This window comes from Magnolia sinica, chromosome 3, assembly GCF_029962835.1.
Source record: "Magnolia sinica isolate HGM2019 chromosome 3, MsV1, whole genome shotgun sequence".
In the NCBI taxonomy this organism is placed as follows: Eukaryota; Viridiplantae; Streptophyta; class Magnoliopsida; order Magnoliales; family Magnoliaceae; genus Magnolia; species Magnolia sinica.
Genome location: NC_080575.1, coordinates 97,449,363 through 97,467,393, shown reverse-complemented (window position 1 = coordinate 97,467,393; position 18,031 = coordinate 97,449,363). Strand labels below are relative to the sequence as shown.

The 18,031-nt window shown below is 41.1% G+C and overlaps 1 protein-coding gene across 1 annotated transcript; it reads right to left on the bottom strand.

The window, feature by feature from the left end:
• Window positions 1-1,832: 1,832 nt before the first annotated feature.
• On the bottom strand, window positions 1,833-3,161 carry LOC131238989 (UPF0481 protein At3g47200-like). Its single transcript, XM_058236558.1, has one exon. The coding sequence runs from the start codon at window positions 3,159-3,161 to the stop codon at window positions 1,833-1,835; it is 1,329 nt and encodes a 442-aa protein (XP_058092541.1).
• Between the last annotated feature and the right edge of the window lie 14,870 nt (window positions 3,162-18,031).

The window sequence follows — 18,031 nt, the reverse complement described above, 5'->3', positions numbered from 1 at the left end:
TCGGATCAGATCCGACCCCGAGCCTGAGGAGGATTTTAATGGAGAATATCCAATCATTATTGTTTTCCATTGGTGTGGTCCACCTGAGATTTTTATCCCTCTAATATTTTTATCAAGCCTTAAAATGATCCGTAAAAATGAATGAATGGCACCGGCGAAATACATGCATCATGGTGGGGCCCACAGATCACGAACACAGTGAGCAGCCAATCCATTTCCGTCAGCGTCAGAAACACGAAAACGGATTGCATACTCAGTAAGGTAAACTCAGTTGGGCCTACCATCAATGTGTGTGGGTTATCCGCATCGTACGTACGTTTTTCCAGTTACTTTTACTGGTTAAGCCGAAATTGAAGAATGCACGAATCTCAAGTAGACTACGTGGAAATAACGAGTTCCACCGTTGAAACCTTGGTAAGCCCCACAGTGATGTTTATTTGTCATCCAAACTGTTCTTGAGATCACAAAGGCAGGGATGAAAGGATAACACAAATAACAGATTCACCCAAAACTTCCGTGGCTCCAAAGAAATTTTTAATGGTATAATTTCAATTCACACTATTCCCAGTGGTGAGGCCGACTTGACATTTGAATATACTTTGTTTTTGGTCTAGGGCCTCGAATTATCTTTTAAAATAGATGGACGGAGTGGATAAAATAAGTAAATCACGATCGACCCACAGAGTTTAGCTGCCAGTAACAAGCACTAGCTGTGCCGTAGGCTATAGCCCAGGCCAGCTAGCTGTGGCGTACGAAGACGTGACTGACGCGCACACTCATCGAGCTCCGAGTTGTAAGAACGGTTCAAAGGAGATCAAGTTATATAGGCCTACAGTAATGTATTTATTATATCTACACCGTTCATGTACTTTTAGAGATCATTGTGTTAATGTACTTTTAGAGATCATTGCAAGAGCATTATTCAAGAAACGAATAATATCTAAGATCTTCTGGAACACACTACAAATAGAGCATTATTCAAGAAACGAATAATATCTAAGATCTTCTGGACCACACCACATATAGAGCATTATTCAAGAAACGAATAATATCTAAAATCTTTTGGACCACACCACAAATAGTAGCAGAGAATAATTTTCACGGTAAAACATCTCGTGTGGTTCACTTGATAGTTAGATCTATCTTATCTTTCGTCACAAGCCTTATTATGAGCTAATCAAAGAGATGGACGGTTTGGATATAACACATACCCCCATGATCAGACCCACATATCTTGCTAACATCGTTACGGCAGGCCCCAGCGTAAAAGTACTCACTGCCCCCTTTCGTGCGGTGCACGTCGTCATGATCAGATCCATGGGATTGCTATACCCCGGGATTGCTATATGAGTCTGTTTGGCACGCCCGGCCAATCCCGGTGTTAAACCTTCCCATCCCATCCGATCCTCCCTCAAACCAAGCACGTCCCAGGCATATATGAACGGATTAGGATGGATTGGATGGGATTTAAAGGTAACTATGGTGTTGTCAGTGGGTTGTCTTAAGATCCATGGGATTGTTATATCCCGGTATCAGATCACCCGCTCTGTTTGGCACGCCCGGCCAATCCTGGGATTTAACTTCCAATCCCTTCCAATCTGCCCGGCCACACGGGCCCTAAACTGAACCGGAACGAGTGGTGACGAGTTACCAGATTAAAAAGTAAAGCAGGATTTATATTATACAGTAATGTTTTTCACACACACAAGAAAAGCAGGATTTATATTATACCCTTAATGTTTTTCACACATACACAAGATATACTTCCATTAGCAAAATACAAAGCAATAAAATCAAAATAATCCAAACCATTAAAACATGATGATCAAGAACTAGGACCCTGGCCGGTGGTAAGCAAAGATAGCGTAGAAAGTTTGGAGGAAAGTGAGCAGGATGAGGATTACGGCCGCTGCCGAAGAAAGGCTGGCCCACGGATTGGTGAAATAATCACTCTTCAAGTTCGCCAAACGCGTCTTCCATGGGTTGTTGTAATATTTATCCACATCCTTGTATATACCGGAAAGGTAATTATGATCCTCGAAATCATTGAATATCCCATAGCAGAGCTGGTTGAATAAGTCTGCCACATGCCCATCACTTCCCAACAAATGATCTATGATCCCCTTGCGATGGAGTAATGCCACATCCTTGGATGTGTTGATAAGGCAATCCATGAACCCAACGTAATTCGTGAAATGGATCGTTTTTACTTTTGGGTAGCAGAATTGTTCCAACGCTACAAGGTTCCGAAGGAGAGTATTGGTATGGTCATCTATACAGAAGTACGGGATTTCCAACACCCCGCCGCTAAATTTCACATCCAAGAAGCTACTGAAGTCCTTCTTCTTCTTGAACTTGACCCCGGCAAGTTGGAGTTCAGTCACGCAAGGGATCATCTTGATTGGTCGACTGTTATTAATAGTCAACTTGGTCTCATTTGCCTCATTTGAACCTTTCGGGCACAAATACGAGTGGAACAAATGGAGCAGATGAAAGTAGTTAAAATTGATCTGATGGTCGGAAACCTTGATCTCGTTTTCCTCATGATTAGGTATGATGGGTTTGAAGAAATCAAGGGCGAGTTCCACAAGTGAACCATTCCCCCCACTAGCCTTTTCGTAAATAACCTTCAGAACAGAGAAGGGAATTTGATTTTCGAGGAGGAGCATATCATACCTGATAAGGGGCAGCATCCAAATCGTACTAAATATAGGGTCCTCCTCGGATTGCTCATTTTCTGGCTTCTTTTCTTTGTTTTCTTTCTTTTCTTTCTCCCTGAGAAAGAGCTCAACAATGAAGCAACCATCAAGCACCATCATTTTGACAAACTCGTTGCCTTTGGGGTGGACATACCCCGAGTAGCAACTTCGCGCTTCATTCTCCACGATTGCGGTGTGGTAGTCCTCCAACACATGGTTGCGATTGCGGAAGAGGATTGACTTTTGGTACCGCTCTTTGTGCCTTTCAAATTCTTCATGGTGATAGTATGGGCCGATCGTCACGACCTGGGGCCCGTACGCCTTGAACGCACCCTCGTTTGCTTGCTGGATTCTGTCTGGAACTCTGTAGATGGTTTGCAAGGAAACGGATGTGTTGACCGATGGCATGTAGAAATTGCCGGCTGTGGTCCTGAACACATCGTTCACTTCCACAGTTGACATCGTATTATCACCCATGACTATGCGGCTGTTTGGGCCAAAACAACTCAATCCAGGCGATATGAGCCCGTATCGGTAATCAACGATACGAAAACCGATACAATGATTTTAGCATTTGCTACTTGTGGGCATCTACTCTGACCTCACATCCAATTTAAAGGCGTTTGGAATTCCTCAGTGCCTGTGTATCAGCCATTGTACTCTGCCCAAGTACCTGAGTTTTTCCTCCTAAACTGATTGCATGGCCTGCCCCACACTACCGACCTTGGTAGCGTATTGACGTCACCTAGTTCTGTGTACTGACGTCACCAAGTTCACACACTGTGGCTTTATTTGGGTTTCTGGCTGATTTTTGTATATTTTCTTGGTGCCACGGCGTTACATGGGATCAACAGTTGGATAAAAGATGCATAGTGGCCTCACACACAAACCTGTTATTCACATTATCATCCTTCCGTTTAGTGTGGACCATTTTAAATTGCGGATGCAGCTGATTTTTAGTCTTAGAGCCTAACATCTGGCATAGAACCTGCTAGATAGTAAGTTTTATAAATACAAAATGTCACCCAATAGACTTGGTGCTTGGGACTGCGTGAAACCAGCCTCTGTAGAGTATTAGTCCCATAAGAGAAAGGTCTTAGGCCCAAGCAATTGGGTCACTCAGTATAAACCTTGAAATTGATCAGAGGTGGAAATGATTCAGACCATCAGAGTCTTAAAACAGTCGTGCAAATCAGGATGAGTTTTTCTACGTATTATATATAATTTTAGGATAGGAGAAGCTAATTTAGCCAAACAACCTTGCTATGCCGGGTTGCCTACACTAGATTTGTGAGATTTTATAAGACCGACGGTCAAATGTCTCTTTTATTTTCTTTTTTTTATTATAAATAGTAAGTTTTAATTTGAGTATAACTTTTGATCCTTTGGACCGTATGAAGCGTAACCCACTTTTGTATGGAAGGCAAGTTGTAACCCACTTTCCCCAGCGAAGATTTACCGGATTTCCCCGATAAAGAAGAGATCGTTGGAATTGGAGGAGGTGTTAGAGACGTTGGGAATGGTGGGTTTCTGGAAGGAAGTTGGCCGAGCGTTCCTGAAGAGCTTCTGCCCTTTTCGGACTCTGCTTTCTCTGGCAACAGTAGTAGCAGTACCACCGCCACCAGCACCAGTCAAAACACTGAGGAAGACCTTGCAGCCGAGCTCCCCGTTTCTGTGAGTTTTCCCTTCTCTAATTAATTCCCCTACTCGTGTGTGGAATCGGTGCCGTTGGTTGTTTATTGTCTGTTTGGTCTGGACCAGTATGTTGTAGAACCTGCGCCCGGGCCTAACACTTGTGGGGTCCACCATGTTGCGTATGTAAAATCCAGTCCGTCTATTAGGTGGAAACCATTGTTTGGACCGTACATACAAAAAAAAAAAAAAAAAGAAGGCCAGATTAAAAGCTCACACGGCGTGGCTCGCTCTAGTTTTCTATTAGGCTGATTTTTGTATATTTAACGGGTTTGATGAAAGATACACACCATGGGGGACCCACAGATCATGATGGCTTCCTCCCATTCCCATTTTTTTTCATGGCACCTATCACTGAGGATAGAACCTGATGGACGGAGTGGATTTACCTGTTCGACATGGTGGGCTCCACAGACTTGGGTGATTAACGCACGGCAGAAAACAGGTGGGCTTTGGAGAGGATTCCAGACTTCCAGTCGCCCCGCGGCCCCCCCCCCCCCCCGCCCAATGCCAACCTTAAAACACTAACAGGGCAAGTCACACATCGTGTTGTCCCATCTGCAGTGGATGGATGGTCCGGATCTACGATACTCGGTGCCTGTAGACTTTTGTACGGTGGTGATGGGTGGGACACGGTTTAGTATACCAACAATTACCGCCGTACACATGGAGGACATCCTGGCAGTGATGTACAGCGCCGGTGGGCGTACTCTAATCCATTGAGCATGCTGGGCTCACAAGAGGGTTTCCATTGCCCAATGCCTGACGCATGGCAGGTTGATTGTGGATGTGTCCATCACAAAGCAACCCTGCACCCTTAGTTGAGAATCGTACCCAACTGGACAATCCTAGCCATCAATTTCTCTCCGATCAAAAGCCACCATCGGTGCTGTTGGGACAGGACCTAGTGGGTCCCGAAGCATGGAAGCCGCACGGGTCATTCACTCCTGCGTTAGTGAAGAAGGTTGTAACGTTCTACTTCATAGTGAATTGTTGATCTAGACGAGGTCCCGTGGTTTTTACCTCTTTAAGGGTTTTTCACATAAAAATCTCTTGTGTGGTGTAGTTTATGTTTTGATTTATTTCATTGTTTTATTATCTCATAATTCTGGTTTGTTTTGGGAGGCTAGATCTTAAGGTTTTGTGAAAGGCCCCTAACACCAAGTTGTGCTAAGCTCGACTCGGTTTGACTCATGTACAACTTGTTCACTCCCCAAGTATAGAGTTGTGATGTAGTAATAAACTCGGTGAGATCGAGGTCGAATCCCAAGGGACTGAAACCTGTACGTTATCTGAAACTAGGTAGAAATAAAAATAGCCCAAGATGAAATCGAAATCAAATATAAATTTATGAATACTGGTGAAATACTAATCTAAAACTTAAGGAATTCAGAGGAAGGAAACTAGGGATTCAGAGGATCCACTTGTAAAGATCAAGGAGATCTTATGCCTGCATCAAGAATCATGGAAATCAAACTGAACTTACTTGATCTAGTCTTCACGAGATGAAAGGTATATGAATTAGAATGGATTTCATCATCAAACCATGCCCAGGAGACAAAGCAAACAATAGAATTAAACTAATTATCAACCAATCAACAATGTATGAAAGTTAGGGAGGATACCGTCATCCAACCATGCCCATGAGACGATGGTGAACAACAGGGCTTCCTGACGTCATAAACATCAAAAGGAGGAAGAAATACTTAAAGCCATCGCAGATCTATTGTAATTTCAGTCACAACAAACCATTAAATAAAACTGAAAGTATTCCTTTTAATTGAACTAGAATCAACATCAGTCAATCTGGCATAAATCAAAGGCATAGAATCAGTCCCATCACGCCACAAGCTTCACCTCTTAGCCCTAGCTAAGAGGTTTAGCCTAACATAATCAAACTAAATCTCAACATAATTCATAGGAAAAAGAAGAAAAATAAAGAAAAAAATATATAAAAATTCCAAACACTTCTCTCTCCGCCTCTCTTTCTCTATCTGACGTTTCCTGTTCAAGCACACCCTCTTCTCCACATTTGGAACTCTTTTTATAGCTGCTGGAGTGGTGGAAATTGGATTTGGGAAGCTATCGCACGTACAACGAAAGCCTTTTCGCAGCCAAGTTCGGGGCTTCATAACTCTCGCGTTCCTTGCATTATTTCTATAAAATCAACGTCTCTTGAAAGCATTTTGGCTGGCCTACACGATGGACGGTTCAGATCTGCCATATGATCAAAGATGGTGGGCCACAACTGCTTGGAAATCAGATTTCGCGGACGTGCGTAGCCTTTCGCACGTCCGGCGCTGACGTGATCGGTGGGCTCCACAGAGGTGTTTTCGAGGAAATCCACCCCGTCTATTACATTGCCCTCAAAATTTCGATAAGAAACGGATGGTTTTTCATGTCCATTGACTCATAATCAGAGAAGAAATCATTCAAACATCAATTTGAACGTTGCAGGGCAGTCCACTTATGGCCTCTGTATCGCGCACGTGTGCTTGCATGGGTCCAAAAATTCAGCGTAGTTTGAAGTATCCATGACCCTCTACAAGATGGACGGTTTAGATTATCAGTATGTACGCTCTGTGGGGCCCACTAGCGTCCATAAAACGGTCGCCGTCCGTCCGTTATGCTGCGCCAAAACGGCAATTGCCGTTTCGGGAAGAAGACGTGGGTCAGCAGGTGCTGACCCGCTTTAGTTGGTTCGATGCACCGTGAGTGTACGTGTGCTGTGCACACACGCGCGTAAAGTGGGACCCACCTTGCTTCTTTTGGTAAATCCACATCGTCCATCTGATTTCCCATCTAATTTAATGGGTTGAGACCAAAATTGGAGTATATCCAAATATCAGGCGGGCCAGGATCAATGGTTTATGGGTTGATCTGTCAGTTGGGGTACTTTCATAGTGATCCGAGGGCTGAAATTTTATATGTACGGTTAATTTATGGCCCTCAGGCCATATATGAAGTTTTGAGCCAATTAGATGGCGGGAACTATGTAATCTTGCATTCTTCACCAATTTCGGGCCTCTTTAACGTGAATGGCTTGATTTTCTCAGATCCCTGACATGTACATTTTTCAGTCTTAGTTCTCTGGAGTGTATCCCTTGCTCTAGTAACTTCGGAGTGTCAAATCCATGCTTTTAGTGCTATTTTTCAGTCCACGCTCCTGATTGCATCCTGTAATAAAAACACAATTAAAATATTACATTAAGCATTATCATGTACGTAAAATCAGGCAATAACTGGGGTCTGATATGTAATATTTGACCCTCAACACAACCTCCAACCAGCATTTTGCTAGTCCCAAGCAAAGTATGCGAAAAATAAATTGAGAATTACAGGACAATTTATATGAACTCGAGTGACTTTTTTTTTTTAAAAAAAACAAATTAAATATTAGAATTTTAAGATTCATGAATGCTGGGCATTACTCTCTCCTGGCCTCACGCGCACGGTAAATTTCATAGTTAAGATCAACGTATTAATCCATCAATTAGAAAAATTCTAAACATTGAGTTCCATGAGTGTACAATGTAATCTCAGCTTATCATCATTAAAATTCACTTCTCTATTTCAGGATATCATTGGTAATCAAATAAGAAGATTCATGATAACCAAAACTTACCTCATAGATCATCTTTTCATTCCTCCAGCTTTTGATTTTTCCATTAAAAGTAACGCCAAGAAGGGGAATCAAATCCTCACCTACAGGGAGCAAACTTATGATGAAGACTGTACACCTAAAATTTTTTCACATATCATTCATAGGGAATTAAATCTACACCTATAGGAAGCAAACCTATGGTGAAGACCATTGCCCACCCCTTTCCGACGGCTACTTTAGGAAATTGAACCTTCACCTATAGGGAGCAAACCTATGGTGAAGATTATTCACCAAATCCTTTCAATTTTCTCAGGCCGGTTCCTTTCATGCTTAGTGAGTACCAAGTAAATCCTTCAATATCAAACTGAAACCTTAATGTGAAAGTGAGATGTGACATGTGAGATCATAACTCAATCAATGTTTACAACTTCTAATTCTGGATTAACAATTCAAACTTAACTATGAAATTCAATAGATACTGAATCCAACCGTCTTAAATTACCAACATCACGTATCATGAAATTCCAAGTGCCCTAGATGGCCGTCAAAATCCCTTCGAATTCACAAGAAAGTCCAGAAAAATTAAAAAAATTTCACAATTTTTGCTCAAGACCAAGAAAAAGCTGATTAGGAAACCTAATCTCCCACTCCCAACCTAAAATCTACATTGTCCTCAATGTAAAAGAAATAAGCATGCAATGCACATGGGACAACAAAAATATAAGAGGAGTGATGGAAAGATAGTACCTGGACGAAAGAATCAAAAGGCTTTCCAAAGATATCTACGTAAGATCGGGTCACCACAAGAGAGAAACCAACAGAAGTAAAATAAAAATAACAACAATGAAATCCTACCTACACCACTTTCGTAAGTACTCTCGATTGCATTTAGCGTATGCAACAAGCCTTTAAACCCCTAGGTTGCCCCTAGTGGACAAGTTGTAGTCTCGTGAGGGTTTGCAGTAATGTTATCCACAAACATTGAACTAACTAATGATAAAAACAAATGAAATGAAGAGCTGGGTTGCCTCCCAGGAACGCTAAGTTTACCGTCTTCAGCCAGACAAATAAAGCAACTACCCTAGTCCTATGAAAGGGGGAAACCTACCTATACCTCCATCAGACTAGGAGATCAATCCTGGTAAACAGGATCAGTCAGAGGTATGGACATGTCCTCTGAATCAAATTTCTCGACAAATGGCTTTAAGCGATGTCCATTTACTTTAAACTCATTGCCATTGTCAGGATCTCTTATCTCAACGGCCCCATGAGGATATGCAGTGACCACAATGTAAGGGCCAGTCCAACGAGATAGAAGCTTACCTGGAAAGAGATGTAATCGAGAATTATACAATAGGACTTTCTGACCAGGTGTGAATGATTTTCGTAGAATACGTTGGTCATGAAACGCCTTCATTCTGTCTTTGTAAATTCTTGAGTTCTCGTATGCATCATTCCGAATTTCTTCAAGTTCATTTAATTGAAGTTTACGTAGCGAGCCAACGTTGTCCAGATTGAAATTCAATTTTTTTATTGCCCAGTAGGCTCTATGTTCCAACTCCACAGGTAAGTGGCAAGCCTTCCTATAGACAAGTCTACAGGGAGACATTCCAATAGGGGTTTTAAACGCAGTACGGTAAGCCCATAAGGCATCAGTCAATTGGATTGACCAATCCTTACGGTTAGGGTTAACCGTTTTCTCCAAAATGTGTTTGATCTCCCTATTAGAAATCTCAACTTGCCCACTTGTCTGTGGGTGATATGGGGTGCTCACCTTATGAGAGATATCATATTTCTTCATTAAACTCTCGAATGACCTATTACAAAAGTCTGAGCCCCCATCACTAATGATAGCTCGAGGTGTTCCGAATCGGGAAAGGATGTTCTCTTTTAGAAATTTAATAATCGTGCAATGGTCATTATTCCGACACGGAATTGCTTCAACCCACTTAGTGACATAGTCTACAGCGAGCAAAATATATCGATTTCCAAAAGATTGGAGAAATGGTCCCATGAAATCGATGCCCCAGCAATCAAATGCCTCGATGATAAGAATGGGATTCAAGGGCATCATATTTCGACTGGACAACGCTCCCAATTTTTGACAACGCTCACAAGCTTTGCAAAACTCGTGAGTGTCCCTGAACATAGTGGGCCAGTAAAAGCCACACTGCAAAATCTTGGCCGTGGTCTTTTTAGCAGAAAAGTGACCACCACAGGCCTGTGAGTGACAAAAGGAGATGACACTCTGATGTTCATTGTTTGGCACACATCTCCTTAAGATTTGGTCTGGGCAATATTTAAATAAATATGGATTGTCCCAGAAAAAGTTACGTACCTTGGTGAAAAATTTCTTCTTATCTTGCGCAGTCCACTGTGTCGGTATGGAACCTGTGGCAAGATAATTAGCAATATCAGCGAACCAAGGTGAATGGGAGACTCTGAACAATTGTTTATCAAGGAACATGTCATTGATATGTGTCGTTTCAAGGGAGTCAGAGGGATTAAAGCGAGAAAGATAGTCAGCCACTACGTTCTCTACTCCCTTTTTATCTTTTATTTCTAGGTCAAATTCCTGGAGTAGGAGGATCCATAGTATTAGGCGGGGCTTAGCATCATTCTTAGACAGAAGATACTTGAGCGCCGCGTGATCAGTGTAAATAATGATCTTAGATCCAATCAAGTAGGACCAAAATTTGTCTAAAGCGAACACTACGGCCAAGAGTTCCTTTTCCGTAGTTGAGTAGTTCACTTGGGCAGGATTTAGAGTCTTACTCGCATAATGAATAACGTAGGGTTTCTTATCTTTTCTCTGGCCTAGAACTACCCTAAGAGCATAATCAGACGCGTCGCATATAAGTTTAAAAGGAATGCCCCAGTCGAGTAATTGTATGATGGGTGCACTAGTCAACATGCCCTAAAGCTTAGTGAAAGCTTCCTGACATGACTCAGTCCACTCGTATAGTGTATCCTTTTGAAGTAGATTACATAAAGGACGAGAGAGGAGACTAAAGTCCTTTATGAATCACCTGTAAAATTCTGCGTGCCCTAAGAAGGATCGCACGTCTCTAATGTTCTTGGGTAGAGGTAGGTTAGAGATAAGATCGATTTTTGCCTTATCCACCTCGATTCCTTTGGACGAGATAATATGTTCAAGGACAATTCCCTTATGAACCATGAAATGACACTTCTCCCAATTAAGTACCAAGTTCTTTTCTTCACATCTTTTCAGCACACATTTAAGACTCTCTAAGCACTCGCTGAAAGATGAACCGAAAACAGAGAAATCGTCCATGAAGACCTCTAGATATTACATAATCCGAATGGCATCCTTCTGTAGGCAAAGGTGGCAGGGGCATTACATAATCCGAATAGCATCCTTCTGTAGGCAAAGGTGCCGTAGGGACATGTAAATGTAGTCTTTTCCTGGTCCTCAGGGGCGATTTCAATCTAATTGTAGCCCGAATACTCGTCAAGAAAACAGTAATAGGAATGACCAGCTAGCCTTTCCAAGATTTGATCAATGAAGGGTAAAGGAAAGTGGTCCTTCCTCGTGACGGTGTTCAGCTTCTTATAGTCAATGCACATTCTCCAACCAGTAGTAACTCTAGTTGGCACGAGTTCATTATTAGCATTGGCTACGATGGTGATCCCGGACTTCTTAGGAACCACCTGAGTTGGACTCACCCATTGACTATTGATATGGGGTATATGATACCCACATCCAATATTTTAAGAACCTCGGCCTTAACCACTTCCCTCATGTTTGGATTAGTCTACGTTGTGATTGCGAGCGGTTTTCGCATTATCCTCAAAATAAATGCGGTGAGTACAAATCGAGGGGTCGATTCCCTTGAGGTCCGCTATCGTCCATCTAAGGGCTCCCTTATGCTCAATGAGAGTAGATATAAGCATACTTTCATGTTCTTTCTCCAAGTGGGCAGAGATCACCACCGGGTATGTCTCGTCTTGACCTAAATAGACATATTTTAAATCAGAGGGCAAAGGTTTTAGGTCAAGCTTCAGCGGCTTGAGGTTAGACGGTAGATGCACTACATCAGTTTGGGGTAACTCTTCAAATTGTGGCCTCCACCGGTTAACTTCAAGTACCGGTGTAGTATCGAGTAAGACACACATCTCCCTAATCATGTCATCATCGAAATCATGGGAGTGGGCCAGACACGTCTCTAGAGGGTCAGAGGATAAGGTCAGAGGTGTCGTATCTTCCACTAAAGAGTCAATCATGATAATGTCGTGGAATTCGTCATCATTTTCTGAGTTTTTGCCGTTATTGAAAAAAATGTTTGACTCCAATGTTATATTCCCAAAAGACATAGTCATGACACCATTCCTGCAATTGATAATTGCGTTTGAAGTGGCAAGGAATGGGCGACCAAGAATGACGGGGATCTGAGTGCTCATGTTATTGATGAGTTCAGTGTCCAGGATGATAAAATCTACAGGGTAGTAAAATCTATCAACTTGGACCAACACATCCTCAATTATCCCTCTTGGTACACGAACAGAGCGATCAGCAAGTTGTAGTATGGTTAGGGTGGGTTTTAATTCACCCAAACCTAACTGTTTGTACACCGAGTAGGGAATCAAATTGACGCTCGCTCCTAAGTCAAGAAGTGCATGATCAATTCGATGATCCCCGATTACACATGATATGGTTGGGCTACTGGGATCTTTGAATTTCTGTGGCACGTCTTGCTTTAGGATGGCACTCACTTTCTCGGTCAAGAAGATCTTCTTTTGAATATTTTACTGTCGTTTGGTCGTGCATAAGTCTTTCAGGAATTTGGCATATGAAGGTATCTGTTTTACGACATAAAGTAGAGGAATGTTGACTTTCACTTGTTTCAACACCTCTAGGATATCCTGAGAGTTAGAGAGAGGTTTTGGTGCGACCAACCGTTGGGGAAATAGAGCAACTGACTTTTCTAGAAGTTCCGGTTCTAATTTTTGTGGGGCCTCATTAGATCCATTATTATTGTCCTCCTCTGATTCTTGAGGCTTTTCGGGCTTAACCGGAAGGGTTTTATCGATTATTTTCCCACTCCTAAGAGTGGTGATGGATTTAGCGTGCCCCATTTGATTTGAAGAGCTGGGATCACCTATCTCGTATTGCAGTTTAGGATTAGGGAGCGGTTGTGCAGGAAGCATCCCCTTTTCTATAACCGTCATACGTAAATCCATCTTTTGCATAAAGTCTCGCATTATATGGGTCAGCTCTTGCATGGAATTTTGAACCGATTCTTCTTGAGGTTTCCCCTGATTTGGATTTTGATTGAAGAAACTTTGAGGGGTAGCAGTTTGTCCATTTTTCCAACTAAAGTTTGGATGATTTTTCCAACCAGGATTGTATGTATTAGAGGTTGGTCCATTGAAAGGTCTTTAATAATTATTTACGGCATTTGATTGTTCATTTAACACTTCTCGAAAAGCGGGTATTGTAGGACAATTTTCAGTTGTATGAATGTTGCAATCACAGATGCCGCAAACACTTCCATTAACCTTATCCTTCTTTCCTTCCATGGCCTCAACTTTCCTTATGAGCGTAGTCACTTTACACTTGAGATCATCCTCTTCTTTCAAGAGATATAATCCACTTTTCTCCTTTAATTGAGTCGGCCTAGATGTGGTGTTTGACTTTGGGTAATAGTCCCATGATTGTGTTTTTTCAGCAAGACTATCGAGGTAATCCCATACCTCGTCAACATTTTTATTAATGAACTCTCCATTACACATTGTCTCGACCATTTGGCGCATGGAAGATGTCAGTCTGTCATAGAAAAAATTTGTAATACGCCACGTTTCAAAACCGTGTTGTGGGCATGAACTGACCAAATCCTTGAACCTTTCCCAACATTGGTAAAATGTTTCATCCTCCTTTTGGGTTTGCTTTTCTAAGGGTAATTGTTTTATGATGTGAAAAGAATTTCTTTATAAATTCCCTTTGCATATCATTCCATGTGTCAATGGATCTAGGACGTAGTGAATGTAACCACGTCTTAGCCTTCTCTTTTAAAGAAAAAGGAAAGAGTCTCAACCTGACTGTGTCCTCAGACACATTTTGAAAATACAAAGTGGCTCTGATCTCATCAAACTCTTTCAAATGTAAATATGGTTCTTCAGATTCAAGTCCATGGAACTTAGGAAGGAGTTGGATAACCCCTTGTTTGATGTCCATATGTCCTGTATTTTCAGGAAAAATCATGCATGAGGGCGTACTCACCCCCGCTGGTTGTAAATAATCTCGTAAAGTACGTGGCGGGGGTGCTTGATACACCTCATTTTCATCCTGAATGTCCTCCACCCTAGGTTGGGGTAGAAGAAGTTGGTTCCCAGCCATCACTTCAATTAACTCAAAGGATTTCGAGTGGTGTCTAGTCCTGCGATGAATAGTCAACCCCTCAACCAATCCTCCTTCAGTCAAGAGACGTCGAGTGTTGTCCCGGGCCTACTTGGGCATGAAACACTCACAGCCCTTAATCAAATTTGAAACCTAATTCTAAGAAAGGAAAAGAAAATCTAGAAAGAAAGAGAGGGTTGGAAAGAAGTTACCAAATTGGAGTCCCTAAGTTAAAAACCTGCAAAAGAAAACAAAACAAGTCAGATTCTAAAAAGAAAGTCTAAAATTAGAAAATCCTTAAAAAGAAAGATAGAAGTAAACTAGTTTCTAAAAGAAGAAATTCTTAAAGGAAAGTGGAAATTTCTAAAATAAATTAGGAAAGTCCTAAACTTAGAAAGTACGTTACTAAAAGAGATATAAAAAATAGAAAGGAGAGAAAGAGCTTACCGAATTAGAAATTTCTACCTTAAAAGCCTACAAAATAGGAAAGTTAGTTTCTAAAAAAAAATTCTAAAAATAAATTAGGAAACAAAGTTAGATTCTAAAAAAGTTAGAATTAGAAAGTTACTAAAAATAAAAATAGAAAGTTAGTTTCTAAAAAAAAGGAAAACTTTCTAAAACTAGAAAATAGAAGAATCTAAATCTAAAATTAGAAGAGTACAGAAAGTAAGAGGAGAAGAAAGATGGTACCAAATGAGAAGTTCCTATGTTAACATCCTGTAAAAAAAACAAAAAAGATTAGTTTCTAAAAAGGAAAGTTCCAGAATTAGAAAGTTTCTAAAATAGAAAATCTAAACCTAAAATTAGAAAGTTTCTAAAAATAAAATAAATGAAAGATGAGTAGTTTATAAAATTAGAAAGAATTTCATAAAAGGGAAATAACTAACCTAGTTTCTAAAAACAAAAGAGGAAAGTTTCTAAAAATAAACTATTTCCTAAAAATAGGAAAGCACTAGAATTAGAATATTTCTAAAATTCAAACCCTAATTCTAAAAATAGAAAAAGTAGAGGAATTAGAAAGGGATTACCAATTTAGAAGTTTATGTCAGGATCCTACAAAACAGGAAAACAGGTTAGTTTCTAAAATAGAAAATCTAAGCTTAAAGTTAGAAAAAAAATCTTAATCTTAAATTAATCCTAAAACTAGTTAATTTCAGAAAAACGTAACCGTCAATCCCCGGCAATGGCGCCAAAAACTTGTTCACTCCCCAAGTATAGGGTTGTGATGTAGTAATAAACTCAGTGAGACCGAGGTCGAATCCCAAGGGACTGAAACCTGTACGTTATCTGAAACTAGGTAAAAATAGAAATAGCCCAAGATGAAATCGAAATCAAATATAAATTTATGAATACTGGTGAAATACTAATCTAAAACTTAAGGAATTCAGAGGAAGGAAACTAGGGATTCAGAGGATCCACTTGTAAAGATCAGGGAGATCTTATGCCTGCATCAAGAATCATGGAAATCAAACTGAACTTACTTGATCTAGTCTTCACGAGATGAAAGGTATATGAATTAGAATGGATTCCATTATCAAACCATGCCCAGGAGACAAAGCAAACAATAGAATTAAACTAATTATCAACCAATCAACAATGCATGAAAGTTAGGGAGGATACCGTCATCCAACTATGCCCATGAGACGATGGTGAACAACAGGACTTCCTGACGTCATAAACATCAAGAGGAAGAAATACTCAAAGCCATCGCAGATTTATTGTAATTTCAGTCACAACAAACCATTAAATAAAACTGAAAGTATTCCTTTTAATTGAACTAGAATCAACATCAGTCAGTCTGGCATAAATCAAAGGCATAGAATCAATCCCATCACGCCCCAAGCTTCACCTCTTACCCCTAGCTAAGAGGTTTAGCCTAACATAATCAGACTAAATCTCAACATAATTCATAGGAAAAGGAAGAAAAATAAAGAAAAAAATATATAAAAATTTCAAACACCTCTCTCTCCGCCTCTCTTTCTCTATCTGACGTCCCCTGTTCAAGCACACCATCTTCTCCACATTTGGAACTCTTTTTATAGCTGCTGGAGTGGTGAAAATCGGATTTGGGAAGCTATCGCACGCGCAGCGAAAGCCTTTTCGCAGCCAAGTTCGGGGCTTCATAACTCTCGCGTTCCTTGCATTATTTCTTTAAAATCAACGTCTCTTGAAAGTATTTTGGCTGGCCTACACGATGGACGGTTCAGATCTGCCATATGATCAAAGATGGTGAGCCACAACTACTTAAAAAATCAGATTTCGCGAACGTGCGTAACCTTTCGCACGTCCGGCGCTGACGTGATTGGTGGGCTCCACAGAGGTGTTTTCGAGGAAATCTACCCCGTCCATTAGATTGCCCTTGAAATTTCGGTCAGAAACGAATGGTTTTTCATGTCCATTAACTCAGAATCAGAGAAGAAATCATTCAAACATCAATTTGAACGTTATAGGGCAGTCCACTTATGGCCTTTGTATCGCGCACGTGTGCTTGCATGGGTCCAAAAATTCAGCGTAGGTTTGAAGTATCTATGGCCCTCTACAAGATGGACGGTTTAGATTATCAGTATGTACGCTCTGTGGGGCCCACTAGCGTTCGTAAAATGGTCGCCGTCCGTCCGTTACGCTGCGCCAAAACGGCAATTGCCGTTTTGGTAAGAAGATGCGGGTTAGCAGGCGCTGACCCGCTTTAGTTGGTTCGATGCACCGTGAGTGTACGTGTGCTGTGCATACGCACGCGCGTAAAGTGAGACCCACCTTGCTTCTTTTGGTAAATCCACATCGTCCATCTGGTTTCCCATCTAATTTAATAGGTTGAGACCAAAATTGGAGTATATCCAGATATCAGGCGGGCCAGAATCAATGGTTTATGGGCTGATCTGTCAGTTGGGGTACTTTCATAGTGATCCGAGGGCTGAAATTTTATATGTACGGTTAATTTATGGCCCTCAGGCCATCTATGAAGTTTTGAGCCAATCAGATGGCGGGAACTATGTGATCTTGCATTCTCACCAATTTCAGGCCTCTTTAACGTGAATGGCTTGATTTCCTCGGATCCCTGGCATGTAAATTCTTCAGTCTTGGTTCTCTGGAGTGCGTCCCTTGCTCTGGTAACTTCGGAGTGTCAAATCCACGCTTTTAGTGCTATTTTTCAGTCCACGCTCCTGATTGCATCCTGCAATAAAAACACAATTAAAATATGACATTAAGCATTATCATGTACGTAAAATCAGGCAATAACTGGGGTCTGATATGTAATATTTGACCCTCAACAAACTCTACTTCCCTCACAATAGGTTATAAAGTTGTAAGTAGGTGGCTTAGTACTATATTGGGATTCTCCGCATACCCTAACCTCCTCCCTATATATTTGATTCTATCACAAATGACACTAGACTAAAAGCCCTAGACACCCCTTCTGCTATGGCGTGTGAATCAGAGAAATAGAGTGTAAAGAGAGGGTAGAGGAAAGAGTTTTCATTATTCTTTCTATGCCTTCTCGATTTCTGTATTGTCCATTCTTATGGATGATCGTAAAATTCCTTAGCATCTAGCAGGAAAAATTTTTTCTTAGGCTATCTAAATCTCTCTGGTATTAGGATAGATTAGGGTGAGACCTCCTAAGTTGGAGGACCATCATCGACATCGGATCAACGTACACCGTTGGATTTCACGTATAAT

Excerpts from the sequence above, each read along its gene's own strand:
- LOC131238989 (XM_058236558.1), bottom strand. The coding sequence starts at position 3,161 with ATGTCAACTGTGGAAGTGAACGATGTGTTCAGGACCACAGCCGGCAAT.